The sequence below is a fragment of the Phalacrocorax aristotelis genome, chromosome 3 (assembly GCF_949628215.1).
Source record: "Phalacrocorax aristotelis chromosome 3, bGulAri2.1, whole genome shotgun sequence".
Lineage (NCBI taxonomy): Eukaryota > Metazoa > Chordata > Aves > Suliformes > Phalacrocoracidae > Phalacrocorax > Phalacrocorax aristotelis.
The window spans coordinates 15,971,402-15,999,008 of record NC_134278.1 but is presented as its reverse complement, the minus strand read 5'-3'; the positions used below and the strand labels follow the sequence as shown (position 1 = coordinate 15,999,008).

At 41.8% G+C, this 27,607-nt stretch overlaps 1 protein-coding gene across 6 annotated transcripts in view; it reads left to right on the top strand.

Annotated features, from left to right (window-relative positions):
• Window positions 1-27,607, top strand: part of LPIN1 (lipin 1) — an 83,572-nt gene that overhangs the window by 26,625 nt on the left and 29,340 nt on the right. For 3 of the 6 annotated variants that reach the window (XR_012659493.1, XM_075086788.1, XM_075086792.1), the window contains exons 3-8: window positions 16,733-16,933; window positions 18,251-18,346; window positions 19,563-19,897; window positions 20,265-20,384; window positions 21,496-21,603; window positions 26,099-26,228. Coding sequence is in view for 5 of the 6 variants with exons in the window: in XM_075086788.1 (XP_074942889.1) it covers window positions 16,733-16,933; window positions 18,251-18,346; window positions 19,563-19,897; window positions 20,265-20,384; window positions 21,496-21,603; window positions 26,099-26,228 (990 nt within the window). In the remaining variant the exon portion in view is untranslated. Of the gene's footprint in view, window positions 1-8,230; window positions 8,431-16,732; window positions 16,934-18,250; window positions 18,347-19,562; window positions 19,898-20,264; window positions 20,385-21,495; window positions 21,604-26,098; window positions 26,229-27,607 lie in introns of those variants that run through there. The other 3 variants (XM_075086790.1, XM_075086791.1, XM_075086789.1) reach the window with 3 other exon arrangements.

Here is a 27,607-nt window from a genome sequence, read left to right as displayed (position 1 = left end):
TGCAAAACCTTTTGTGCATTTTATACTTCAAGAGTCTTGGATATTTCAGAGTCTTTGTTCAAATATTAATATCCAAATACTGAAATTTCCCTTTAGGGTAAAATTCCGATTTTTGCTCCACTTTCAACACAACAGCAAAAAATCAGAAAAAAAGAAGTACTTCCTTGCAATCTATGGAATGCTTTTCCTCCATTAAATAGTTCATTTCCCGAATCTGAACTGGCTGATATATTGTTCAGCACAGCAAACCTAAGTTTAGTTTTCTGAATAATTATTTTTAAACTGATGGAAATGAATCACAGAATCACAGATTGGAAGGGACCTCAGGGATCATCTAGTCCAACCTTTCTGGGAAGAGCACAGTCTAAACAAAATGGCCCAACACCCTGTCCAGCCGACTCTTAAAGGTGTCCAACGTGGCCCAGTCAGCCACTTCCCTGGGGAGATTATTCCAATGGTGACTGTCCTCAGTGTGAAAAATTTTCCTCTCGTGTCCAATTGGAATCTCCCCGAGAGCAACTTGTGTCCATTCCCCCTTGTCCTCTCCATGTGACTCCGTGTAAAAAGGGAGTCTCCATCTTCTTTGTAGCTACCCCTTAAGTACTGGTGCATGGTGATGAGATCCCCTCTGAGCCTCCTTTTCTCAAGGCTGAACAAACCCAGCTCTCCCAGCCTATCCTCATATGGCAGCTTCCCAGTCCTCTGATCATCCTGGTGGCCCTTCTCTGGACCCCTTCCAGCCTGTCCACATCCTTTTTGTACAGTGGGGACCAGAACTGTACACAGTACTCCAGGTGTGAAATGTTGTTTAATCGTACTTCTAACAACCCATTCATTACTGTGTTCAGGTATTGCAGTGCTGTAACACTCCTGGAGAGACTGCACTCATAAAGACATAAAGACTATTTTGGGGGAAGGATTTACTACTGTGTTACCAGGGACATTTCTCTCACTCATAGATATTTGAACATGAAACAGAAATAATAATAAAAAAGGTACTATCTTCATGAATTTGCCAAGCCCATCACATCTATTAACTATATAAGTGCTCCAGATGCAGGAATCATAAAAATGAAGCAAGTTCCTCACATAAAGTCACATAGACACGCATGTTCTTACAGAAGATCTAAAGAAAGATGGCAGGTGCAAAACTGAAATAAATGCCAATGTTCCTGCTTTAAAATACCGGACTTAGAGGCACCAGTGAGAGTTTTAGCTAAGCCCTCAGCCTAAACCAGGAGAGTAAACTGCTTAGGTAAGAGAAAGACTGCAGTAAACAATGTTATCTACTGAGAAATTGCTCAGACTTGATGCAAGTAATTAAAGAGAATTTATTGTCCTGTGACTGCACGCACAGGATTTAATTCTGTGCCTCAACTTGCTTCTAGGATTTCAGTACAATCTTGGTCATTATATCTTTATCAATAACAATATATTTATGAGAATAAACCATCCTGGAAGCAGTAAGATTAAGTCAGATCTGACAGCAAGCAAGACTGAAAAGATCATTTGTTTAAGTCAAATATACTTTTAAACATTATCATTGTTCCACACAGCTCAAATTTTGCCTGAAGAAATTATTATTACAAGCATTTGAAGGATGACTGTATTTTAAATGCAGAACAAGCACAGTCCTTGGCATAAACTGTAATCACTAAAATCCCCAAGAATGGAATTGCAAAGACAATGCCTCTAAGACAGATTATCCCAAAACGGTATCTCACCTGTCCCCTCAAATCACCTGATACTAGGTCTAGAGGTTAAAGATCAGAGAGATCTGAAATATGAGCTGCCAGATCAAGGTGTCCTCACAGCTCAGCACACGAGAAGCAATGAGAAGAAAGTGTGGAAAGACCTGGGGGCCAAAGCTCTTGAACAGACTTGCACCCTTGTGCCTGCCTCGCTGTTACAGAAAGCCCTGTGGAGGGAAAGCGGGCTCCCTTCAGGCAGGGGCGCAGGATCCACGCCTGCTGCATAGGCTGAACTGGGAAAAGTAGAAAATCGCCCTTTTAAATGATACACACAGGCCTTTAAAAAAATGCCCTAACCTGGTTACACTCTACCCCTTCAAATATTCAAGAAAGTTGAGTCTCAGTGAGGGGGAAAAATAAAAAAGTAAAATAGTAGCAAGGGGTTGGTTTACCTCACTTGTTTTCAGTAAAATTAATAAGGTGGGGCTGAAGAGGGGAACTTTATGGCAGAGCTTGCAGATGCTTCCCACACCAGTTCACTGGCAATGGAGAAAGCAGCCAGGGCTGGCCTCTCCTCCTGACGGCCTGCTCACAATCCTCCATCTGCCTCTTTCTTGAGAGGAGATTAAAACCCTTTTCATCCAGTTTATATGACTGCCTGAACTAATGGCAGTACCTGAGATAGCACAGAATTTTCTGACTTCAAAGCCAAGTAAAGCTGCTCCTTGTAACTACAAGGATGGTGCAGAGTGCCCCTTCATTCACCAGGAGAACCACTTTTATACCCTGGTCTGAACAGAAGTGAAGAATTTTTCTGTCACAGTGAGAAGCACCAAATGTTGTTACTTTTACTGTAAAACTAATTTTAGAGGCTTCACTCTCTCAGGGGAGTTACAGAATGAACTTCAGGCTGAGCTCTATTAGGACTTAATGCTTAGCCTACCGCAAGAAAAAGCTTTATACAAAATACCTCTTTATCTTGCTGTTATCTTAAGTTGGCTATAGCTGTTACATCTTTACATCTGCTTACATCGGCTACAGGAAAGAGGGATTAGTTTGCATAGTAAGGAGGTAACAATACAGTGAACTAATCAAGTTGTGTTACTTTACAACCCCCAAGCAATAACTTTCCGAACCCGTTTGTGAGGATAATTCAATATTGGGAGACAGTCTGATGTAGACATTGCAGACGTGAGGCTGAGAAGAAAGCAACAAACATCTCAACAGAAGGAGCTGGTTTCCAAATATCTTTTCCTCTTCAGGATTAAGACTGGTATTGTAGTTTGCAAGACACGCAGGAATAGTAAAGAAAAGATTATACCTTGGGAAGCAGAGCAGCTTTGTTTGAAGTTCTCAGAGTGTGTTTCGTACTATTTTGTTCTAAACAAATAATACTGATGAGCTTGCTTTTGATTTGCTGTGCTTTCAAAACAGGATTCTGGGCAAAAGCTTTGCCAGTCATGCATAGATTTACTGGACTGATGAAAAGTCAGCTTTTGGGCTGGAAATCATTTCAGTGCAAAACAGGACGGTAAGGCTTTCCATGGAGTTGTGTATGATCTCTCATTTCTTGTACGTGTGTGCATTGAAACATCAGAATGCATTTTGCCTGAGCAGAGTACAGGTCTCTGGACATGCCTATGCAGGAATTCTGGGCTTTGGCTGAAGAATGAACATGTTGATGATTTCATTGTTATATCCTTAATCTCATACGCTGTGATTGCTTTGCTTTATCAGGGCTCAAAATTTTCTGAGCTTTCTAAGATTATATTTAGAGAGCTCGAGCTTGGTTATTTACAGATTTGGAGCTAAATAACTTTTAGATGAGATTGGACTGGGTCAGGTGGACCTCCAGCAGGGTTGATATATTTAGCCTCTTGTTCCTAATTTATGTATTCTTACACTCTTTTGCTTTGGCCATGTTTGGATCACAGGAGTCAGTAGATGTCTCTGCTCTGTAGCAGAGAACTTGAGTTGTGACTGTAAAAAGAGCTCCTAGGGTACAAAGGAAGCACTGAGGTTTTCATGGTTTTGCAAGGCTGGATGTGGAACTAGAGGAAAAAGAAAGGCTCTTTTGAGAACTTTCATCATCAAGACTTGTTATACTCTGAGAAGGAAAAAAAAACCCTGTCTGGTAGCTCATCGGCCACAGGTCCCCTTTTTGGGACTGTATTTTCAGTCAGGGGTAAAAAACAGTGTATCTGTCACAAAACAAGTTCAAAAATACTTGGTTCAAAATCAAGTTAAGTTACGCAATGCAGGCCCTGACAGCATGAGAGCTGATAAGGGTGTTATTGTTACAGATGAGCATTTTGGTACGTGACCTCCTGCCCTGCCTCTAATTCCATCTGCGACAGCTGCTGGAAAATTACAGTCCCACATTTTATCATTTGACCAAAAAATCCTCTCAGTTTCCCTTTTCTCCTGTCACTCCCTCACCTCAGTGATGACTTAAACTTCATAGTACTTCTGATGATACCACAGTCCTCCTGAGGATGATGTCATCATCTCACCTCTTAACAATGAGGCCAAAGAAGGAAGATAAGAAGTGACATCAGAAGTGTATTGGCTAGCATGTGCGACTGTCAGCAGACAGTTGCAATACTCGGGAACTTTGATCATTGGAAAGCAAAACCCCAAAGCTAAAGTTGGTGCAGTGGAAGGAGCTCAGGTGGGACAGACTAGGTGGCTGGTGCAGGCCAGAAGCATCCACCTAAACGTGACAGATAAAACACACTGCCAAAGCAAGATGGGTTCATATGGAATATAGCCTGTCCTGTACGGCGTTTAGTTGGATGAGGACGGCACTCTTTCACTTTTCAAAGCAAGTTGTCTACTACTCAGATTTTCAAGCGCCTGATACTGAAACAGCGGGAACAGTTGATCCCAGGCGTAGAGACAAAGCAAAACCATCAGGACAGACAAAACTGGCAACAAGTTAAAGTCAAGCAAGGGCAAATGTTTTAGAAATCTCTGCAAGTAAATAACGTCTACTTACACTTTTATAAAAAAGTTCTCAAATAAATCAAGCACTAAGAGGCAGATTAAATGCCAGGATTTACATGCTACAAAAACAAGCACTACTGTGCCTTTAAACGAAGGACAAAATGAAGTACTAGATCATTGGACTTGAAGGAAAAAGAAAAAGAAAGGGAAAAAATAATGTGAATCAGACAGAGAATTCAGCACATTATCACAGGTAACTGCAGGTACTGTATAAAGATACCCACTTACGTTAGGAGAATTATTCCTGTGTTAAGGTGGTGGGACATTTAATTAGGTAATTACCGAATCAGAGTCCAACTACTTTCCGATGTTTACACTGGAATAAAACTAGACCAACTCTTAATTTATATTGCCTGAGCTACTGGGTCTAATACTAATACAGAGAATGTCAGCACCAGACTCCAGAGCCATCTTTGCTTATGAGTTCATTACAAATTAAAAGCTAAAAGCTCAACGTTTCTATTTACTGAATCTCTTTTACACGCAGTGTGCATGCATTAACAATTGCAGTCACTCATAACCCAGGTACTATGTGTCTGAACACGAACTCCAGAAATCCCAGACATTACTGATAATGCATTAAATAATTAACTTGTTCATTTGAGTGGTTATTTTGCTCATTGGCAACATACTTGCCAGGAAAATCTAGTGTCCCAAGCTAGAATTGAAGGCCTTTTTTTTTCTCCCCGTGTGAACTTATGTATTGCTTTCAAGGAATCTGTTCCTGAGTTTTATTAAACCCTTCTGTGCTTGTAGAGTTTTTTTTTTTTCAACCCAGTTTTATTAATTTACAGAAGACTACACAGCTCAACTTTCTTCTTACTTGTATTCTCATAGTAACTAGGGCCCAGGTCATAGGCTGGAACCCCACTGTTCCAGAACTGTACGAACACAGAGTGAATATGTAATCTATAAACTCTTTGGGACAGGAATCAAGAATTAGGTAACAGTTGATGGATATACACAGACCAGGAAAGGAGTGGAAAGAAAAACTTTCATGAGCAGGTCCTTCGATAGTTTGTGGGCTGTTTTAATTCAAACCTTGAGAAACAAACTTATGTTTCCCAACACAATGCCTCCAGAAAGAAACCTGTCAAGGGGAAAGTGTTACAGGAAGAAAAACAGTAATAGTTCAGAATGTCATCGTTCCTGAGTGTGTTTTGGAGATGACCCCGCCAGGGACTGTTCCCTTGCAAGGGCAGAGCATGCCCCCTGACCGTAATCCCTCAGCCATCCAGTTCTGTGGGTAACTCTGGATTACTCTCCCTGACCCTGACCATACCATCCTCCAAACTCTGCACTGGGCTGAGCCAAGAGCACAGCCATGACTGTGCGAAGGCTTGGATGGTATAGAAGATTCTCTGTTAGTGCTTGGTCCTCTATATAGATGTAACTGGTGAGAGTAGTTCTGAGCTGGAGTGCGGCACAAGGCAAGTAAGGATTTCAGAATCAGTTTGCAGAGGTTGTTGCAGAGAAGTAATCTGAGGAGCACCACCCTGCACCGTGGTCACACCATCAGTAAGGACAGAGTTAAAAAGCACAGAAGGAGCAAGAGGGGGCCCTGCTGTTAACGGAAGCTTACTGTTGCTGTGCAAGCGTTTGGCACTTTCCACAGCATCGTGTGTGTATCATGGCTATATTTACACTGCTCTGTAGGAAGAGAAAACATGACCTCGCACATGGAACCATTAAAAATGTAGAGCATCATTCCATGGGTTATTTTAGGTCAAGCAGCAGATGGTTGGACATGACAAATAACTAAACACAATACAGTACTTCCAAAGCTGAGGCTCGAGCTTCTGGATTTCTGAAAGAAGTACAGAAGGGTGGGTGTGGCTGAGGCTGTGGAAAAACAGTGGGTTTGATTCAGTGTGCTACAATCATGTTTTTATTTTAGCATAGTATGGAAGACTGTAGTGGAACAATATGTCAGAGCAGTCCTGGCTGGTGATGGCTCGGGGATACAGCCCCCTCGGAGGGAACACTATACGGGATCGTGCTCCACAGGAATGGGGCGGGCAGGGGACTGGTCAGGACTCACAGCCAGTGCAGGCACGGCTTCTTGTATTTACATCAGGGATGGGATTATTTACCAGCACATCTCCTTGCCTACTGGCTGCCCACTGATGAGGGATTAGGTACGATATTCCTGGGAAAGGAAACTGCAGGTATTTCTGGGCTCGATTGCATATTGTTTCTCTTTGGGATTAAGTAAACACCCTTGTTTGTTGTGCCAAGGCAGAAACTGTCTTCACTGACTTTTTTGTCCTAAAACTGAGGTGAACTCATTAGCGTAGCTGGGTGACTGGGAATGGAGGAGAAAAAGACACAGGGATTCAAACCGGTGAGCGTGCACCAGGCCCTGTCCCCCAGTGGCTGTCTCATTGTGCACAACATTGTACAAATGCGTGCCAACATGGAGACAGACTTGATAGAACTACAGGAGGAAGACATGCTGGAGAAAAACAGTCTGAAGGATTACAATCACGTGACGACCTAGAAGAGACTGCATTGAGATTGTTTTACAGTATAACTGGAAAGTTAACAGAAAACTGAAGGCTCAAGTGCTAATTACTAGACAAGGATCTCTTCCCAGGCTTCAGCTGTGCATACATTTTGGGGACTAGAACACATAGATGCACAAAATCCACCTCTGGAGAACTTGTTTTCAAGCCTAAAATTAGCAGGCTCTTCTTCACCTACTGAACTTTAATCCTTTCCTTTTTGTGCATATTCTTTGTCCTTTTTTCCCCCGTGTTCCTCTTTTTCCTGCTCATTTGTTATGCACTTAGCACTGCCCTCTTCTGCCTTCTGTAAACAGACTTGAAAGATCCCTCTATCAGGTAGTTTCTATCACGGACGCCCACTTCCCTATTTAATTGCGCAAGGCACTCGGTGTAAAAGGAAGTTGCAATATGATTTTAAAGGAAGGGAACCACTGGTGGAATAACTTTATTTCACCGCGTTTATTTACAGCAATAAAGCATATGTTACTGAAAGAAGCGCTTCCTATGGCAACGGGCGCTGTGCTCCGGGAACTCAACTTCCATCACCGCCTTTCCAGGACCTGCCCATCAGTCCGGGCTGAGCGATTCGCTTTTCCGCTCTGGTTTTCCCATCTACAAACCTGAATAAAGATGTCTTCCTTGCTAAACGTTTTTAACATCGGCCGAAATGAGCCGGTAAAAAAAAAAAAAGGTATTTCTGTGATTATCGCTACAAGTTGAATATAAAGGTTGAAGCAAACCTACAAAAACACTGCCTAGAGCTGCCGAAGCCAGCCACCAGCTCCCCTCAGTCCGTCGGCCCCCGCGCTGACTCAGGGGCCCAACGGCCGCCGCGCGAGGGGCCCGCCCAATCAACCGCCGCTCCGCCCCTGGGGCGGGGCCCTCCCCGGGCCGTCCTGGCCCCCGTCACGCCATCGCCCGGCTGCTGGCCCCGGGGGCACGGGGCGGGGGCGGGGGCGGCGGCGGCGGGGTGGGGGGCGGGGCGGGCGGCAGGAGGGGCCTGGGCTGGTGGGGCTTGGCGCCGCCGCCGGGAGGCGGGTCAGGCAGAGACAGTTCCAGCTGCAGCACCGGGTCGGGGCGGTCGCCCCTCCTCTCCCCGCCGCGCCTTGCCTTCCCCGGGTGCACTGTCCCTCCCTCCGGGGCAGGACCTGTCGCCGCGGCGGGCGGCGCGCACAAAGGCGGCGGCGGCGGCGAGCGGATCCTGCGGGAGGTGGCGGGCGGCAGAGGTGGGTGCGGGGCTTGGGGCGGCCGCGGCGCGGGGAGGGGGAGGAAGGGGAGCCACTGGTCCCCGGCGCTGGGCTGAGCTGAGCTGGGCAAGGAAGGCCAGGCTTGCCCCGCCGAGCGTCGGAGCCGCTGGAGGCAGCGGGTCCCTCCGGCCTGGGCATCCCGCCGGTAGCGGCGGCGCCCCGCAGAGCCCGCAGCTCCCTTCCCGAGCGATCTGGCTTTCGGGAGTGACAGCGAGCAGCGGAGCTGTCGGGTCCGCCTGGGGTTGGCAGCGCCTTGTGTTAGAGGGAAGGGGGCACTCGATGCCTGGTTACCCCCTGAGGGAGGTGCCCGGAGCCGGGCGGATGCGGGAGGGCTCGGTGTGGGGTCCCTGCTCCTGCCGAGCTGCCCGGGCTTGTGCAGGCCGGTGCCCTTCCGTGTGCCACTTCTCCCTTTACGTTAGAGGTGGTGTTTTGCCTCCCTTTGGCTGGTAACTGCTGATGCGGAGTGCTGCGTTAGTACCGCTGCTTCGATGAGGCTTTTCTCTGGGATGCAATATTGAAAGCGGTAACAGACCAAATGGCATAGCAGAGCCAGGCTGGTGGTAGTGCATATGGAACTAAACTTCCATATATTTTGGGTTTTTTTTGGTGTGATTTCCAGCCCCGCTGTAGAGCAGTTACTAGGGTTTTTTTTCCTGTTGATTAGTGTTATTTCCCCTACCCTCAAGAAGAGAAAGTAGAAGAGAAGGTATTTTGCAGAGAGTGGGGAGGAGACAAAACGGCAATATTTTTGTTATCTCTGTCAAAAAGAGGAATTCTGAAGAGGCCTGTACTAACAACAGGATCTCAGCGCTGATGTTGCAGACTAACTAGCAGACAGCTTCCCTTTCACATGTAAAGTCATCGACCTTGATAAATCTATTGACTTCTAATTTGGTTTGCAGTCTGGAGTGTGTTTTGGAGTGGTTTGTTTTATTTCCTGGGTGGCTTTATCTGTGTCTGTGCTGTCTTAGGAAACAAATATTGGCAAAGTTTTAGTGAACGTAGATAAGGTTTTCTGTCATCAGTGTACCCAGTTAGAAGTCGGATATGCTCCTATTACAGTAAAGTGAGCCTTCTTCCATGAAAAGAAATGAAGAAAAAGCAGGGTGACAGTGAAGGAGGTAAGATGGGGAGGACTCAGCATAATTATGTTATGAGTTTAGGCATGAAGCCATGAATATAGCTTCTAATGGTTTTAGATGCTTTCTGTTTTCCTGCTCCATTTCACTAATTTGGAGAATAGACCACTTGATAATACCTACTTACCTGACTCAGTGTGGCCTGTCTGTAAGGGAGCTGGGCAAGTTTTAGTGTTTGTCCCTTTTCCATACCTATGGATGTGTAGGTGCACGCATTTGTTTATCTGTGAACACACATACACTCAGCAATCATCAAAAGCAGTTGAAATATAGTAAGAGCTTACTTTAAGCTCTGAAAATGCAGAAAATGTAAAGTTGTAGCCTAAGAAACAATTTTTTTCCCCGATCCCACTGAAAGAATGGACACCAAGTCACGTGAGGTATTGGCAGAGTAGAGCTACTGCTGTGCTTCCACTGTGATTTGTGTTCCTCTTCTGACATCAGAACAGTAGCACAGGGTAGCACAGTACGTGATCAGGCATCAGTTTGTACTTTTCAATTTGTTCTAAAGTTTGATCCTATTTATGCAGCGTCAGTCCAAAGGGTTGTCAGCCCTTGTGTGTGTTCCCTCAAAGCGTCTCTGTGAGGAGGATAGCATTGTACAGCTGGGAGGCTGAAACACAGAGAGATTATGGGAAATGTAGGAGGTCTTTGGGCAAGGAAGAGAAAAGGCTTGAGAGATGATTTCGAGATTGCCTGAAATGCCAAAAGAGGTGTCCCTGGTACTACTACCCACCACCGATTCTTTCTCAGCTTCTCTGTTTAGTTGATACCAGCAATCATATGGGTATGCGGTGAGTCAGATCATCCCCTTGATCCAACTGAAAATTGTTTTTGGATGGTTTTAGTGGTGTTAGTTTTCAGTGCTGACACTAGGACAAGATTTGGGAGAGCTGAGAATGTATGGTTGGGAGGTTGGTGTGGGGATCATGGTTGTACACTTGAACTGGCCATGAAATAGTTCTCTTGGACTCCTGTGTGCCAGTCCGATACCATGACTGTGGGACTATAGGCCAGTCCTCCCTTCACTTGAACATGAGGATTCATTACAGGCAAATTTTGAGTCTTCAATTTGAAATTTTGATTTCAGGTACTCTGAAGAAAACACTGTCATTTACAGGGACTTTGTAAAGTATTGGACTAACTAATGTTTCAGATATTTGAAAGGTAGTCAATACAAGCACCAAGTGAATAGTCATCTCGTAGTCAAAGTCTGTCTGTGAGTGAGTGGGTTCTGGGAGGGACTGGCAGCTTGGAAGATAAAGCTTGACATTTGATCTGTTTGACACTCTGGTCATAAGAAGTCACAGTTTTTGGCACTGGCCTTGGCTGACTTGGAATATAAGTCAAATAGTTCCTAATAGAATTAAGCCCAGAATAATCCCAACTCTAAAATATTTCTGGAGATTTGGCTGGCAGGAAGCAAAACAGTCTTGTTGTGGTATAGAGCCATCCACGTGCTGCATGTTGCTTTCAGATTTGGGACATCCTAGTGAATTGCACCTGTCTCCTGATTGAGCAGAAGTATTGCAAATCACCTGCAGGAACATGGTCTGTCCCATGCTGCTGCAACTTGGGGTGGCGTCCTGGAAAAAATGTACATGTAATCAGGTTTGGACAGAGTTTGCCCTTGTATTTACAGAACAACCAGAATCACGCTGCTCAGCAGAGCGCTCTGGAGTTCTCCCCCAACAACTTGTCCAACATGTCTGTCCGTGGTACAGACATGAAGGGCTAAGCTTAATTTTGAAAAAAGCCATCTAGGGAATCTTCATCTGAAATACATCCTTCTCTACCCTACATTTTTGTCATAAATCTTTTTTTTAGCGTGTAACCTCTGATACTCTTTTTTATGGTGAAGAATATGTCAATGATAGATTCTACTAACTGCTGTAGAGGGAGTTGGTGTTCAGTATTGCAAACAGAACTGAATTGCTTCAGTGTCAAGAAAACAAGTGTTTGATATGTAATAAAAGAGTGGCAGTAAGCACTTACCTAGCAGTCATTGAAATATTGTCATCTGCTTTTTTGTAAATGAGGAATAATTCTCTTGAAGGAGCCACAGTCTGATTCCCAAATATAGGCTGGTCTGTCTCAAGCTTTACATCTTCAAAACGGAAGCCAGGGGCAGATCAGGGGACCAAACACATCAAGTTTGTAAAATTTTCATTGTTTCATTGTCAGCAGCAGAGCTGCAGCGACTTGTTCTAACTGAATGCCGGCCCATCAGTTTTTGGCTCCCTTTCACCATTTTGCAAGCTGTGTGGAGAAGTTCTTAGGAGAGTCGATTTGTTTTGTGCTTATGCCCATCACTTCACTCGTGGACCAGGGGCTCATCAGGTATTAGAAGCACAACCAAAAGAGGCGTCTATGTGTTGTTCTTTGTGCTAAACATTTGGATTGTGTTACATTTGCCATTGCTGCCAATCTTCCTCTCACAGCCTACAAAACTAGTGCAGTCATAACTGCAGAACCTGAGAAAAGGGGCTGAAAGGGACCCAAACGTTACATCCCTGCTAGTGAATGAAATGTCCATTCTTGGCAGCCAGGCCAGACAGCACCATCTGTTCTCTACCTTTAAAAGAAGGTGACTGCATCTAAGCTGGCTGTGGGAGTAGTCTCCAGTCTGTCTTATCCACTGTGCCTGGGAATTTTTGGGAGAGTGCATATTGATCTGCACCTAAAATGTACCAGAAGCAGATTTAGTTTAAATAGATTCATTGTAGATGACCACATTGTAATGGTCAGGTCTGTGATGTGATAAGGTTTGGCTTACTGCTTTGGACGCAGGCACAGTGACAACATCTGTCCCAAAGATTACAATTGCCTATTCCTAAACTAGCCCTACAGACATTTGTCCCACTCTTCAAAATTTTCTGCACTGGAGATTTCATATCTTCCAGAGGAAGTGTGTTCCAGTTTTTAATTACACTTAGAGCATGCTACCTAAATCAAGGTGGGTTTTTTTTGTGTGTGTGTCTTTAGAGCATGTTGAATAGCACTTGTATCCCTAAGTAATTTGAATGTGTGTGGATATATGATCTGTTATTCATTGTGTTGTGGCACCTGAGGAGACACTGGGCCTTGCAAAAGGAAATGAGGCTTTTAATTCCTGCATCTTTTGGTATTTTATTCTATGAAATGTGGTGCAGAAAGATGAAATGGTATGGGGAAGAAGTGGGCTGTAAAAAACAGGCCATGAAGGATACAGTTACCAGTTTTTACAGTGGTATTAGGACATAGTTTGGTTTATCTGCATGAAAGAGGCGGATTATCCAGACGACAGTGCATTTGATCTTACTGTGGCATCCAGTAGAGTGGGACTTTAAAGAATTAACTTCGTTAGTTCAGTCTTTGGTAAGTTAATAAATCAGGTAATAAGGTAACACCTATATATTTACTTCCACGAGATGATCAAGTCTGAAAAATGACTACTGCGTTTAACAATCAAGAGTTGGAAATTCTCTGAGTCTCCTGGCAAGTGATGCTAGTTAAATTGACATTAAAAATTGTGCTAGAAAATACTTTTCATAATAGATGCATAATGTAGGGTTGTGAGTTGTCTCCTGGCAAAGAACAAAACTCAAGCCATTTGAAAATCATGACAGAAGCAGTACAGACTGTTCTCACTTACTATAAGCTTAAAAGGATTCTCAATTTTCCCAGCAGCAAAAAATATTATGTGCTATGTCCACGAGCATGGTATGAGAACAAGAGTTCTATTAAATTCAGTATAATTAACAGGCAGGCACTGGGGGTTTAACCCATGACGTAAACTCGTGTTTACTGCTGAGGTTGCTGCTGTCTGGTTAGTAGGTGAAAGACTTCTTGGAGTGGCCAGGGTAAAATGTTGCTCTAAAACCACATGCAGTCTCTCTGGGGTTTGAGGAATGTTGATTTCCTGGAGCACTGGCATAGGATGGACTGAGTTTAGATTCAGAGTATATTTACAATCTCAGTTTTGCTTGGCATGTATAGAAGTTAGGATGAAAGGCCTACATCCACTGGAGTCCAATTTCTGAACTCTCCCCCATTTTAACTACAGCATCTTTTGTTCTCTACATTTGAAATATAAAACCATTTTTTTTTGTCTGGTTTCCTGAGGAAGTGGGGTTTATGTGACTAGTCTGCCAGTCTGTCTTAATTCTGCAGTGATTTTGTTGCACAGGCCAGGTTCAACCCAGCTTGAAAGGAGTGTTCATCACCTGCTGACAGTTTGAATGTGGCACTTTCTTTTTAAGGGATAAGAGATTTTGACTGTATGGAAGCAAGCTGTTCTGTGCTAGTTGGCCTCAGAGCTTGAGGATAATGTGCAACTTAAATTCATGAGTATAAAAATAATCTCTGTGTCCTAAGACAGGGCAGGCAGTGCAGCTGTGATTTGTTGGGAACAAGAGTAGTTGCAAAAGTCTCAGTTTAGGAGATGTGTGAGGCCTCATATTTGGGTTGTTTGCCTATAACTCTCCCGAGCATTGGGGGTACGTACAGTCCCAGGAACTTCTTCGCCACCAAGGAAGTAGTGGCTGTTTTGCGCCTAGAAATTTTTTTGCTTAAGCAGACCAACCATTAACTGGGTGAACTGCACCATGCAATTTTGAGTCTAATTGTAGCCATCTTAAATGTAAACTTAGTTCAGTAAGAAATGTGTTTCTTACTGGGCTTTATGTTAGAAAAACCCCAATAGAAACTGAAATATTTTTCCAAAGCAAAGGGATAATGTAAAAGTTTGCTTACGTCTGTCACCCTGGAGGCTCACTTCTGAACTTAGGTCTGTGCCCTTGCTAATTTTTAAAGAGCTCAGATGAAGATAATTATGGCGCTAAGAGTTTATGGCTTGAAAGGAGAGACTGCGAGGGCTAGTTTTGTTCAGTTTTCAGGGTATTCAGTTACCTGTTGCAGGGTATAGAGGAAACAGCAACAGAATCTTAGAGGTGCACAGTGATAGGACAAGAGGCAACAGGCACAAGTTGCAATGAGGGAAATTCTGACTAGATATTGAGAAGAAAATTTTTGCTATGAGGACAGTCAAACATGGGAACAGGAGCCCAGGGAGGCTAAGAAATCTCTGTCCCTGAAGATGCTGTGAACCCAACGGGACCAAGGTCGTGGGCAACCTGGTCCAAGTTGGCCCTCCTTTGGGCAGACTTTTGGGCCAGGTGACCTCTAGAAGTCTGGTCTGTTCCAAGCTGTTGTTCTTGGCACAGCATAGGGTGCAGTAGGTGGTTAAAGCATAGTTTCCTATGAAACAGTGGTAAACCACTAGATTTGCATTCAGGAAGCCGTGTTTCTAATGTATAATAGGAGCCCAGAAGTGCTGATACCAGTTGGATGCCAGAGAGCTGAATATCATTGCTCTTTCTGCCATGACTTCATGTGTTGACTTTTCAGTAGATGGCACTTTCTAGATGGCTGAATTAAGGGATGTGCAGAAATGCTTCTCCAAACAGTATTAAGGGATTGTTCTTTCATTAGTTAACAACTTAGTATACTAAATACTTCAAAAAGGTCTGTTTGGTTTCCAAAGTTAGTGCCTAGTTTTAATCTTAATTTTTTTGTGATTCAGCTCCCCAGTTGTCAGATGGGGAGAGCATCATTGCTTTTCAGGGGCAATCTAGTGATGACTATCATAAAGCCCAAAAGGACATAAACAATTCTTCAGACCATGGTCTGTGTCCTCATACCCACATATTGCAACAGAAACAGAGAAGAAAGCAAAGTCCATCCTATGTGAAGGGAATATCAGGTCAAAAAACACAGGTGATCATTAATTAGAGAACATGAAGATACCAGCCTTAATTATAGCATTTCCTAACTTTCCAGTTTTTTACTGTAATACCTTCACTGTATTTTGATAGCTTTTTGTTTCTAAGTATAAATCATGTTTAAAAATTGGAGCTGTTTTTACAGCATTTCACACTTGCATCTTTTTGTTGTTGAACACAGCTGAAAGAGAGTCTCTGTTGCAGCAGATGATGCTGGTTAACACATGCCATGCAGCTCCGTCCAGTGACTGTCTCTCAGACTCTGAGCTCAGTTCTGTTCTCATCACCATCAGTGGGAGTTTTACTGTTGCCTACCCTGCAAGTGTCTCTTATTGATGTCCAGGTGATGTCATCCTAGTACGGAACTAGCGAAGAACTTGCATGTGAGGCCTGTGCTTTATGCTCAGAGCACAAAGACTTTCCTGAAATCAGTGTCTTAGAATCTGTAAGAGGTGCTGGAAAAATAATGAAAACAATACATGTTGGAAGTCCTTGAAATCTCTACTCTTCAGGAAAGTATCTGCTTAAATTCATTCATACTTTGAGAGCCCCTGAAAGACTTTTTGAGTTTTTGAGCATGTCTAAGTATGCATGCCATCCTGTCTAGGAGACTAATTGTGTTAATGGAACATAAACAGAGTAGAAGCAGGAAACTAAATGCTAAATAAGTCCAGAAGCAGGGGAAATAGAGCCAAACACTTCAGCCATCAACACATGCCTAATTTTTAATAAACCTGCTGATACTAAAAGGCTGTTTTTGAAATAAGAATGGTAAAGTTGCATTAGGAAGCACTCTGAAGTTCAGACACTCTGGACTGAAGGTTGCTTGTCAAACCTTAATGCATATCTATTGTGCGTATGCATTATAATAATCTTTTAATGGGAGAAATCCCTGTAAAGTGGGAAAACAGTCTTTGACTTCAGTCTAGTGGAAAATTAGATCTGCTTAAAACCATTAACTCGCCCTGCCCTTAAAAGCCTGTAGAAATACATGGGAAAAGTATATTTGTTTTTGAGGGCAAATAAATGAAGGGAGGAGATACTATTTTGGAAGTAATGCTTTTCTCTTTGAGATAATTGGAGACATTTATGAGCTGCAGAGTCAAAAGCCTGACAGTGGTTTTGAATGCAACTTGCTCTAACAACTTATAAAAGTTTGTAAAATTCTGACTTGCAAGGTCTCATTTGCTTCTGTCTTTTAATAGCTCCCTACAAACATGCATCAGATATAAATAAATTAGGTGGGAAATCCTGATTTTGTGTGAAGCTGTAGATTTGTGAAACAGGAGAATATACCACTGCTGGAATCCCAGTCTCTCAAATGTCTCTACAATATAAAGTAGGGATCAAAATCCTGTTGCTCTCTCTTTTGCCTTTCAGGTCCAAACCATGAATTACGTTGGACAGTTAGCAGGGCAAGTGTTTGTAACTGTGAAGGAACTCTATAAGGGACTAAATCCAGCCACATTGTCGGGATGCATAGATATAATTGTTGTACGTCAGCCAGATGGAAATCTTCAGTGTTCTCCTTTTCATGTACGCTTTGGGAAAATGGGAGTCCTACGTTCTAGGGAGAAAGTGGTAAGAAAATTGACAATTTTTATATGTTCTGTCTGTGGGGTAATTCTATCAGCGTGAAAGTTACTGAATGTTATGTGGTGTGCTAGCCAAGGTTTCCTTTAGACACTCTTTACAAAGTGCCCAAACTGAGGCTAGATTAAATTAAAACGGTTGTTACTGATTCTTGCATTTCAAAGCAGAATTTTTAAGATATTGACTACAGTAAACACAAAACAAACCATGAAATTTGTAACATTTATTTTCAATAGAGCAAAATTTTGAATGTTCTCATTTGGGCTTATAATAGACTTCATTAGTGACTGTGTATTAAGACCCCTTTGTTTAACATGTCCATTGATAGTTACCAGAAGAGTTAATAATGAAGTAATATTTTCAGATAACAGAATACTGAGGTTAATTGAAGCTAGAAAAAGCAGTGAGGACCTTTATCTAAGTGTAACCAAGCGGAATGACCTGGCAATATGATATCAGATGTGAAGTTGAGTAGGTAATGCACAACAGATTATTTTGGGAAATAGTTTGTAACTACATATAGTCTACGTTCTAATGTAGCTATAATCGTTTCAGCAGAAAGATTCTAATGTGACCATGGACATTGCTCAATTCTTACTTGAATCAGAAAAGAATACCAATATTTAGGAATGAGTAAAAGTTGAAAACGTTACTGTGCCGATAGTATACTGTGTCCTGAAATATAACACAGATGTAGGCTTGTTGAAGTCTCAAAAAAACCCCAAAAAACCAAAACCCCACCAGTGAAAATGGAGTTGGTGGCAAGAACGGTTATAAGCAGAGAGAAAGATCTTCCTGAGAAGAAATGGAAATAGTTGAGGCTGTATAGTGGTGAGATAAATGTGCAGAAGAAATAGACAATTTTTCTTATTTGTCTTGTCATTGTGTAAAGAGAAGTCTGTTTAAAGAATTTGAAAGACGGCATATTAAGACTTTGCATACGGAAGTACTTCTTGCACAATGTAAAATTCGGCTATGAATTAAAAGAGGAAAAAGGATTTGTGTGGCGAGTGTAGCATTTAGAATTACATTTTAAAAGATTCAGGACTTTATATAATGGCTGTAAACCTTCCTAGGTAGACGGGTAAGACAGCAATGAGCTGAATGAGTTAGAAAAACGTTCTGATGATGGCCTTGTGAAGGCATAGGGTGAAAAGCAGAAGTTCGTTTTTTTGTGCTTATTATAAGGTTTCCTACGCTTCCCTGAGAAGCATTTGCCCAGTGGCAGTGGTAGGGTAGCTGAACAGGAACTGTGTACCTAAAATAACTTTCTTTTAATTTGAGAATTTATTTATTTCCTTCCAGGTTGACATAGAAATTAATGGAGAGGCAGTAGATCTGCACATGAAACTAGGAGACAATGGAGAGGCCTTTTTTGTGCAGGAAATGGATAATCATCAGGTAAGAGTCAAACTAATTTTAATTTGATAAAAATTCAATGCCTGCTCTTTAGAGTCAGGTTTGAATTTAGGAATTTTGTTGAAAAACATACCTTTACCCGTTTTATAGCTTTAAAAGTTTCTGGACAATTTTCTGCTATGGAAATTTAATACTATGCAGTTACTTTGTTTTCTGAGTTGCTGAGATAGGAAAAGAAAACTAAAGAAGGTAACCACATACCTAAAAAATAAATCAGAGTTTGTGTGTGCCAGTGTGTGAACAGAAATAACATGTACACAGCTCACATGCTCTGAAGATGTGTACAACAGAGGGTAATATGTCCATGGACCTGTTTTTTTGCAGAAACCTTTACTTTGAACATACGTACTCAGCAGACTGCCAGTAAAAGTGCACGTGCCCTGTAAACATCTTTGCATGCTGTATTTCTGGTCCTTACCAAAAATGGGATCTTGCAGCTATTATTCATGTGGAATTATATTTAAATGAGAATGCCTGCTGTTGAGCTGTGTGATTAAATACTAGTCTATTTAAGTTACGGTCATGCTAGTTTTGAATAGTCCATACGGAATGTAACATAAGAAAAGCTTTTTACAGGCGCTTCTCTTTAGATATCCCCAATAATTTTTTGTCCCTGTCTGGAGTGGGATGAGTTTTCAAATTCTTATATTAAGTACGATACTACTATTTCTCTCTGTATCTTTATATTTAAATTTTATGATCTCAGTATCAAAATCTTGTGTGGTAATAGTTATTTGGTGATTGAGAATTGCTAGAAATATGTCTATGAATGTCTAGAAATGTGTATATATATGATTGACCTAGTTATCAACCACTGACCTGCCTGACTATTGTCTGTCATCTGAGCTGTGAAGGAGAATTGGATTTTACAAAATGTTCAGGTTATAAACTAGTTTTTTGTTTCTGGCCTGTATCTAGCATCAGGTAGATAGAGACTCATGCCATAACCTGACCAATATTAGATGCTCAGAGGATCCTCTTAAGAGAGAGTATTGTTCCTGGCTTGTCTAAGGAGATGCAGCTATGGAACAATTTTGATATACTATAAGATCATACTGAGCACCCAGACGTCTAATCTTTCTAACTTTTCTGGGGTATAAATGACTTAGATTTTGGCAACCATACACATATTTTAGAACAAACCTTGACTGGCAGAGGAACTAATATGTTGCACGGCTTCCATTTTTTTCTTTCTCAGGAGGTAATTCCTTATCATCTCTCCACATCTCCCATTCTGTCTGAGGGAACTGCTTTAATGGAAGCTCAGCTGAAGAGGAACTCCATAGACAGGATAAGAAACCTGGACACCAGTGCATCCTCACAAGTAGCACCCCAAGCCCATGGATCCCAGCCTTCTACTGAAACCTCTCTAGTCTGTAGCTCTGTGAAAAAAAGGAGGAAAAAGAGGAGGAAGTCTACCCATAAAATAGACAGCTTAAAAAGAGAAGACAATGGAGACACGTCAGAAGATGAAGACATGTTTCCTATAGAGATTAGCTCAGAGGAAGAAAAAGAACCATTGGACAGTTTGAGGTATCACAGTGAAATTGAGATATATAATGGAAACCTAATGCTGCATTAATGTTCCATTTCATACCTTCTAACAGTAATATCTGAGTCAGTACGTATGGTTGATGAACATGTTTCTTTAAGAACCACCTTTAGGATGGAAAGCTATTGGGAATGTTACTATCAAAAATAATGAAAATGACACTGAAAACATGAGAACAATCCTCCTCCGTGCTGTGAACTAGGTGTGAATCAGATAACATTTCCCTGTCTCTTTTTTGTTCAGGTTATACTAATTCTTCTCCACAGTAGGGTTTTTTGTTATCTGGAGTGTATGACCGTTCAGTAATCAAGTATGGTTTTTAAATTTCACATCTTTCCCTGTACCTAGGATCTCTGTTCCAGATGTGTTTGTAGATGAAGTATCTGATATAAAGGCTCCTGCAGTTTCTACGTTTTCTCAGTCTGCATCTTACCCCCATTCAGATGGAGAATGGTCACCTCCTCAAAGGTACTTCTAATAGTACAGTTCTAAATAACCTTCCTTTAGCTTCTTATATGCTAGTGCTATAGGAAGTCTTACTAAATATTTTGGTATCAAACACGGTCACTGTCAACTACTAGATGAATGCTTTCTATATTTGAAATCGGGTAGCGTACAAAGAATTCAGGCTAGGTTTTTACTTGATTCAACAAATGCATGCATACAAATTCTGAAGAACATTTCTGTTAATGTTGCTGCATATACTGTAGAGAGGATGAACATTTTGTGAAATCTGAATCTTTGCCTAATGCACACACCTTGTAAGGACATCAGTGAATGCAGGTATATAAATCTTTAGTAATTCAGGTGTAATCGTTTTAAGAACTTGCAAGATTGGAACGGATGTATTCTCATTCATTAAAAAAAACAATCTTATTTTATATGAGCTTCTTGTGTCCCTTTCAAAGCTAATCTGTTGAATTGCACAGCTAGATAGACATGGAATATTTATTGTGTGAAAAGAACGCATACAGTACTTCCCTTACTTTGTCCTATATATGTATTTGTGTGCATGTGTATACATTTGATGTCAGAGCAGATTAGTTAGGACCTCATTTCTTGGGTCTGTGGAACACTGTCAAAAAGGGACAATTTTTTGCTTGATGTGCATTGCATTATAATTCCAACGAAGTCTGCGCATGTGTGTCTGTGCACACGTGCCCCACATCCTCCATGCAGACTATTGGAGTGGGGCAGTATTAACAAGACCTTATTCTAAGTCGTCTCATCTCAGTAGACTGCCTCTGTAGTTGAGGGATGGAGGAAGGGAGAGTAAGGAGATTATTTCAGAGCGAGGGCTTAATTTGAATTTCATTCTGGAAGAAACTTTCTCTACTGACTATAGAGCTTAATGCAGTTAGCATCACCAGTCTGGTGATCGCATATGTCAATACCCTTCCCCTTCGGTGGCTTTTTGAACTGTGTTCTGTTTGGTTCTTGATTGCAGTATTCTGGTCTTTGAAAATTCTGGATGTAAATTCAGCATTTATGTAGCTAATGCACAAAGAGCTTATGTTAATCAGCACTTGTGAATAATGACACCCTGTTCTTCTTTCTACCAACACGCTATGCTGTCCAGTAAGCCTATAGATTGCACAGGGCAATCCTCTCTTCTCGCTGTTCCAGCAGATGGAGGCCTATCTAACTCTTGTCCTCAACAATCTTCTCACTTTTCTCCTCCAGACAGGTAGAACAGTTGTCCTCCCTCTTTTCTGGGCTGCTTTTTAATCCTTTTAATGCATTAATACACTTCTAACACATTAATAGTATGTGAACTTTTTTGAACTTATAAATGTACTTAATGCTAATGCAGACACTTTGAAAGAAAGTGACACTGAAAACCACTTCCTCTGCTTACTGCTTTGTGGGCATTGACTGGAGGTAAGTTGCCTTGATGAATCATCCATTGAATTAGGATGGCTAGTATAAAATCAGGCCAATGAAAACCTGGGTTAAAACTGAAGTTGATTAAGGTCATAACAAACAAAAAGGGAAGAACTTAGCGAAAACTCATCCCTCTGAAAATTGGCATTTCCTTGTGGCTTTTCTACAGTCAGTGTGTATTTTAATGACATCTTTATCCCATGGTTTTCTTGAGTTGTTTGCTTGTGTCTAGATTGAGAAAGTAAAAGCAGAACAAAGGCCTCAGAGATGAGGTGAGCGATAAGGAGTGAAAAACTTATAATGGGAAGGAGCCCAGTACCAAAAGAGAATTTCTCTTCCCTTGTTCCCCGGTCTGGGGGAGGGGAAGACTTTCTCTATGTCGGATTGCAGTGGGGAGCACCTTACAGAGTAAAGGTGACACAGTAGATAAGGTATCTTGCCTAAGGTTTAGGAGACCCTGACTTAAGCCTTTGCTGTAGTGTAGAAGAGTCCAGTCAGAGAAATCCTACAGAGCTGAAAATGGGTACGGACCCTTTTTCTTTGACATTGTGTTACATTAGGTGCAGTCATAGCTGTTAGGGAATACATAGGTCTGTGACACAAATATTCAGCGTTTATGTGCTGTGAATCAAATATGCTGATCTAGATGACTGAACTGAGATTTCCCTTCCTTGTAAAGTGTTGACAGGATGGGTGGCTCTAGTCTGATCTGCAATATCTGCAGCACTCTGTGTAAGGGAAGTGAATTTCAGCAGGACTGGGTGAGCACATAATTTAAGGACAGGGGAATGGCAAGGCATAGTTCAGCCCAAGACAAATATCTTGGTGTAAGGAGCAAAGAACCTCTTTTGAGTCTGATCCATGCATGCATTTGCAGGATACTATCGCTAGATTATAAATCCTATGCAGTCTTGGTATTTAGCCTTATTGACACCTAGTGCAAATATAACATTAATCCAGGATTTAATTTTACTTAACTGAGCTAAAAAAAATTTTAAGAAATGTGATTGTGAGCTTTATTAGTCTTCAGTCTCATTTTACTTTGGTAGCAATAGTATGAAGTGAATAGCAGCCAAAATAGTCCCAGTGTGGGTAAAGGAGAAGACATCTGGCATTACATATGGAAGCAGAACTATACAAACAGGAAGTATACAAACAAGACCCTATTAGGCATAATTGCCATCTGTGTCCATAAACTACAGAGATTATTGTTGCTGTTTCAGGAGGATATTAGTTGGAGAGAAGTAGCTATTGAGTTTTAACAAATTGGCATATGAAGAAAAAATTAAAGGTATTTCTCTGTAATGGAAAACCAGCTCTCATTGGGAGGCCACCAACCCTGTATTAGTATTTGTGGGTGGCATAGCAAATTCCAGCTTATGTTCTAGATGATGTAAGGAATGAGAATGCTTTAGTATCTTTTCATACAAACAAAATAATGTACCCACTGTTTGCCTTGTGGGTGCATTTTTGCAGTCTGATTTGGTCTTGGACCTTTTAAATTAAGATGGCATTGCAATGATAATTTTGGTCTACCCTGAGGTTGTATTAGCCTTTATACGCTAATCTACAAGGAGAAATCAACTGAAAAGAATTCTGAAGATCTAACATTTTGTTACTACTAAATCCTTATATTTTACTGCATAGAACAGTAGCATTTATAGAATGAGAATTAAGATGTCTTAATTGTGCTTGTGTCGAAAGTTCAGTAGATAGTGTGTATTTTGTGTACTTTGTTTTGGGAGAGTGGGTAATATTTTGGGAGCTACAGAATCACAGAATGGTAGGGGTTGGAAAGGACCTCCAGAGATCACCTTGTCCAACCCCCCTGCTTGAGCAGGCACACCCAGAGCAGGGGGCACAGCACCGCATCCAGGCAGGTTTTGAATGTCTCCAGGGAAGGAGACTCCACAGCCTCCCTGGGCAGCCTGTGCCACTGCTCTGTCACCCTCACAGGAAAGAAGTTTTTTCTCATATTGAGGTGGAACTTCCCATGTTCCAACTTGTGCCCATTGCCCCTTGTCCTGTCATTGGGCACTATTGAAAAGAGCCTAGTCCCATCATCCTGACACCCATCCTTTAGATATCTATAGGTATTGATGAAATCCCCCCTCAGTCTTCTCTTCTCCAGGCCGAACAAACCCAAATCTTTCAGCTTTTCTTCATAAGGGAGATGCTCCAGTCCCCTGATCATCTTGGTAGCTCACGCTGTTCCTAACTTACCATGGTTTATACTTGTCGCATCTACTCTGAACTAATAACCCAGATGCGCGCATGGATCATCGGGCAGCCTTTTGCAGCAAGAGCCTCCTCAGAGCAGAACTCTCCCTGTTTTAGCATACACGCATATTCAAGTGGCATATTTCTGGCACTTGCATGTGTGTGCCTAGGAATATACATCATGGTTCTTGGTGCTGGGTAACAGCCTGGGCGTCTTTCCCACTCTATTCTGTGTACAAGGCAACTGTATTTTTAGTGAAAATTATGGAACAGGCAAGATGCCCTTCCCTGATCAGTGTTCTCCCTGCAAAATGCAGAGGCTGTAGTCAAACTGAAGCAAGGCCTGTATTCTTTCAGGTCATCTGGCTGGGTAAGTGATCCTGGGCTGAACTTATACCCCAAAGCCCAAACTGGAGGTTTTTCTAAAACAGTAGGTATTTTGAAGGTTAAAATGTGCACAGTGCACAGATTAACTCGTGCAGTGACAACAATTCCTTAAATCTAGATGTTTTGGGCTTAAAGCAGCAGTAGAAGCGTTATTGACTGCTGAGGTCTTCTGAAGTGCCCAGGCTTCTGACTTCCAAAGTTTCAATGGGCCCTAGATGCATGGAATATACCGCAAATCCTACAAACTTGATAGTGGGAGATGTAGAGGTTGCTGAAAATCCCACCAAGGATTTCTTGAATCCTTAGAGCATGAAAATACTTTTTACATCACATTGTATTGATTCCTTCATCTGTCAAATAGTAGGTTTTAGCCTAAGGACTAAGAAAAATTTGGAGTTTTTAGGACCAAAAAAGATGTTCCACAGTATGGCTTATAAATTTTGTAGTTTAGTTAGATAACGTAGCTAAAAAATCATAGCATTTGTTCATAGTCAAAAGTATATCTTACTGCAGCATAGACGAAAACAAGGAATAATGTAGATAATTAGGCTGCTGGTTTTTCAGATGTGAAATTCCAGATTTTTAAAAGCTGCTTTGTGTTAGTGCGAAGTAATTATTTGCCTGTGACCAATGAATTCCCTACTAGCTGGCTTTACAATACTGCCTTACAATGAAAGAGCAGAACTAGTTTGGATAGTCAGTTTATCCAGAAGAAGGGCAAGAATAAATCAAACATGAAGTATTTATACTACACATAGGAAGCATTTTGTTTTTGAGAGCGAAGGTAACTCAGTTTGGACCTTTGATTTAGGAACGTGTGGATTCTTTTGTTGCTTGTAGTATTTAAATCCGGATTGCATGAGGTATACCAAAGTCATGCTGTGTCTCAGACAAAGAGTAATGTGCTTTGTTCAAAGGGTTCCGACTGCAATTCTATGACTTACATTATGCAGAACGGCGGAGTAGATGATCAGAATTTTTCCTTTTGTCCTTGAAATCAATGAATTTATTAATGGCTCACTTGACTTCACGTTATTGACTTTACCACTTTAAAAATACGCTACAAACTGATAATTTACTGATTAATTATAAAATATTTTATATTGAGTAGTCAGCAAAGCAAACAGTTAAATATTTTTGCACTGGAAGGGCTCAGATTCTTCATATAGCTCTCCTGCTGGTTTTTCTATAAACATGCATCCAAGGATAGAACTGAACAAGGTAGCAGAAGGAAGTAATCAACTGGATTCCTTAGACTAATTTCTTTCTTACTCAGGATAAAGTGTCTTGTTGATGTGAGTGAGTCATTTCTGTACTTCATATCCATTATAACAATACTAACATCTATTCATCTCCTGCTGGTGGTACCATCCCTATTCTTTTTCCACACAGAAACCCAAAAATAGTCCTGAAATGTTCAGGTCCAGTGCTCTTGTTATGCCTCTTTCAGCTTCTCAAATACCACTTCTGTGCTGGTACTTACTAAAAAAATGGATGAGGCCTCTGACTGCCAGTCTAAGAGGATCCTAAACTGTTTAAACTGTTTTCCCATACTTTCACACTTTCAATTGGCTCATAATTATTTAGATTTTCAGTGCTTTGGGTTGGTGGATATCAGTGTGTGCATTGTGGTTACTTCTGGTTTTGTAATGTTGTTGTAATAAGTAGTGTTTTTGTTTGTTTTTCTTCAGCCCATCAGGTTCACGCCCTCCTACTCCTAAAAGTGACTCAGAATTAGTCAGTAAACCTATGGACAGAAGTGGACTGAAGAATAATCCCCACATGCACTGGGCCTGGGGAGAACTACCCCAGGCTGCAAAGGTATCCAGTGTAACTTGTTTAATTCTTGCTAGCATCTACTGTGCTTTAATGGGGCAAAAGTGCCTATTGTATTGCAGTCTGCTGAAGAGGGAATGGATCCTCTTTTTACATAAAATTGTAACGTTTTATGTAAGAGAATTGCATTTTACTCCTTAGGAGGTACAGGAAAGTACCTTGTACCATGGATGTTCTTAACACTGATGATACACAGTAGAAAATGAGGAAGTGTCTGAGACCTACTCTTGTAAAAACTAGAAGCTTAAATAACACATAAAATCAAACCCAATGTCCTTCGATAAATCATTGAAATTTATAAATGGTCTTAGAAAAAAATTAGGTGCTTGGTGTTAGCAGTGTGATTCACAAGAATTAAAACTGGTTGCTTGAGTACATAAACATCCAGAAACACCTGCAGTTCTGTATCACTGCATGCCCAGACATGCTGTTCTCTTGGCTGAGCTGACTGGCTTGGTGCCCGCCTCCTGCCTGAAGCCATTTGGCCCAGTTAGATGGCAGGATCTGTAGCGTGCCAGCAGCATTGTCTCCATGCTGCACAGTAGCTACGTGCGGCTGAGTACACTGCGGTTCAGTCAGGTGCTGGCTGGCTCCTTATAATAACTGTGGAATCAGAGCATTCACACAGGAAAAGGGGAGACTTAGGGCTTACGCCTGCCTCAGGGTATGAGGAAATAAAAGTCAGGTTCCAGTGGTATACTGCAACTATAGCAGCAGGGATGGTGCTGGTTTTGGCCCCTTCTGCTGAAGGCTGGGCTTCTCTGCAGAAAAGGCTGCAGGAGTAATGGGATCAGGAATAGAAAATGGAAAGAAATTCCTGCTTTGCAGGCCAGGGAAGTGGGTATCCTGCTCAGAAGGAAGACTTCTGCGTTCTGGTGGTGCACTGTTATAATTTATCTTTAATTCACTGTTGGTAGCTAGTGACAGAAGCAGGGACAGGAATCCAGGATTCTTACTTCCTTCAGAAGACCTCTGGCTTCTTCTTTAGTAGGCCAAAGATGAGCTGTCCCATCACCTCTGCATTATTCTCCTCCTAATGTATATTATAAGAAAACTGGGAGCTATTTTCTGTACCTAGAGAACTGATTTAAGTGCACATGTCCGGGTAGGGGTTTCAAATTGGCATTTCCAGTCTAGAATTTAGAGTTTCCTCATAGTATATTTGGGTGTTTGATTTTTATCCCAGTCACACAGCCTGGCTTGTATTTCTCTTTAATATTCTTTTGACGAGAATAAGATTGCAAATCTTATTCCTGGAGGCTTTTTCCTCTGTAGTCCCAGTCTGTCTCCCTAGTGAAGCTATTCAGAGTTGACCTGGCCATACCTGAACTGGGAGTTATGCTTTGGATGCCGTGACCTTCTTG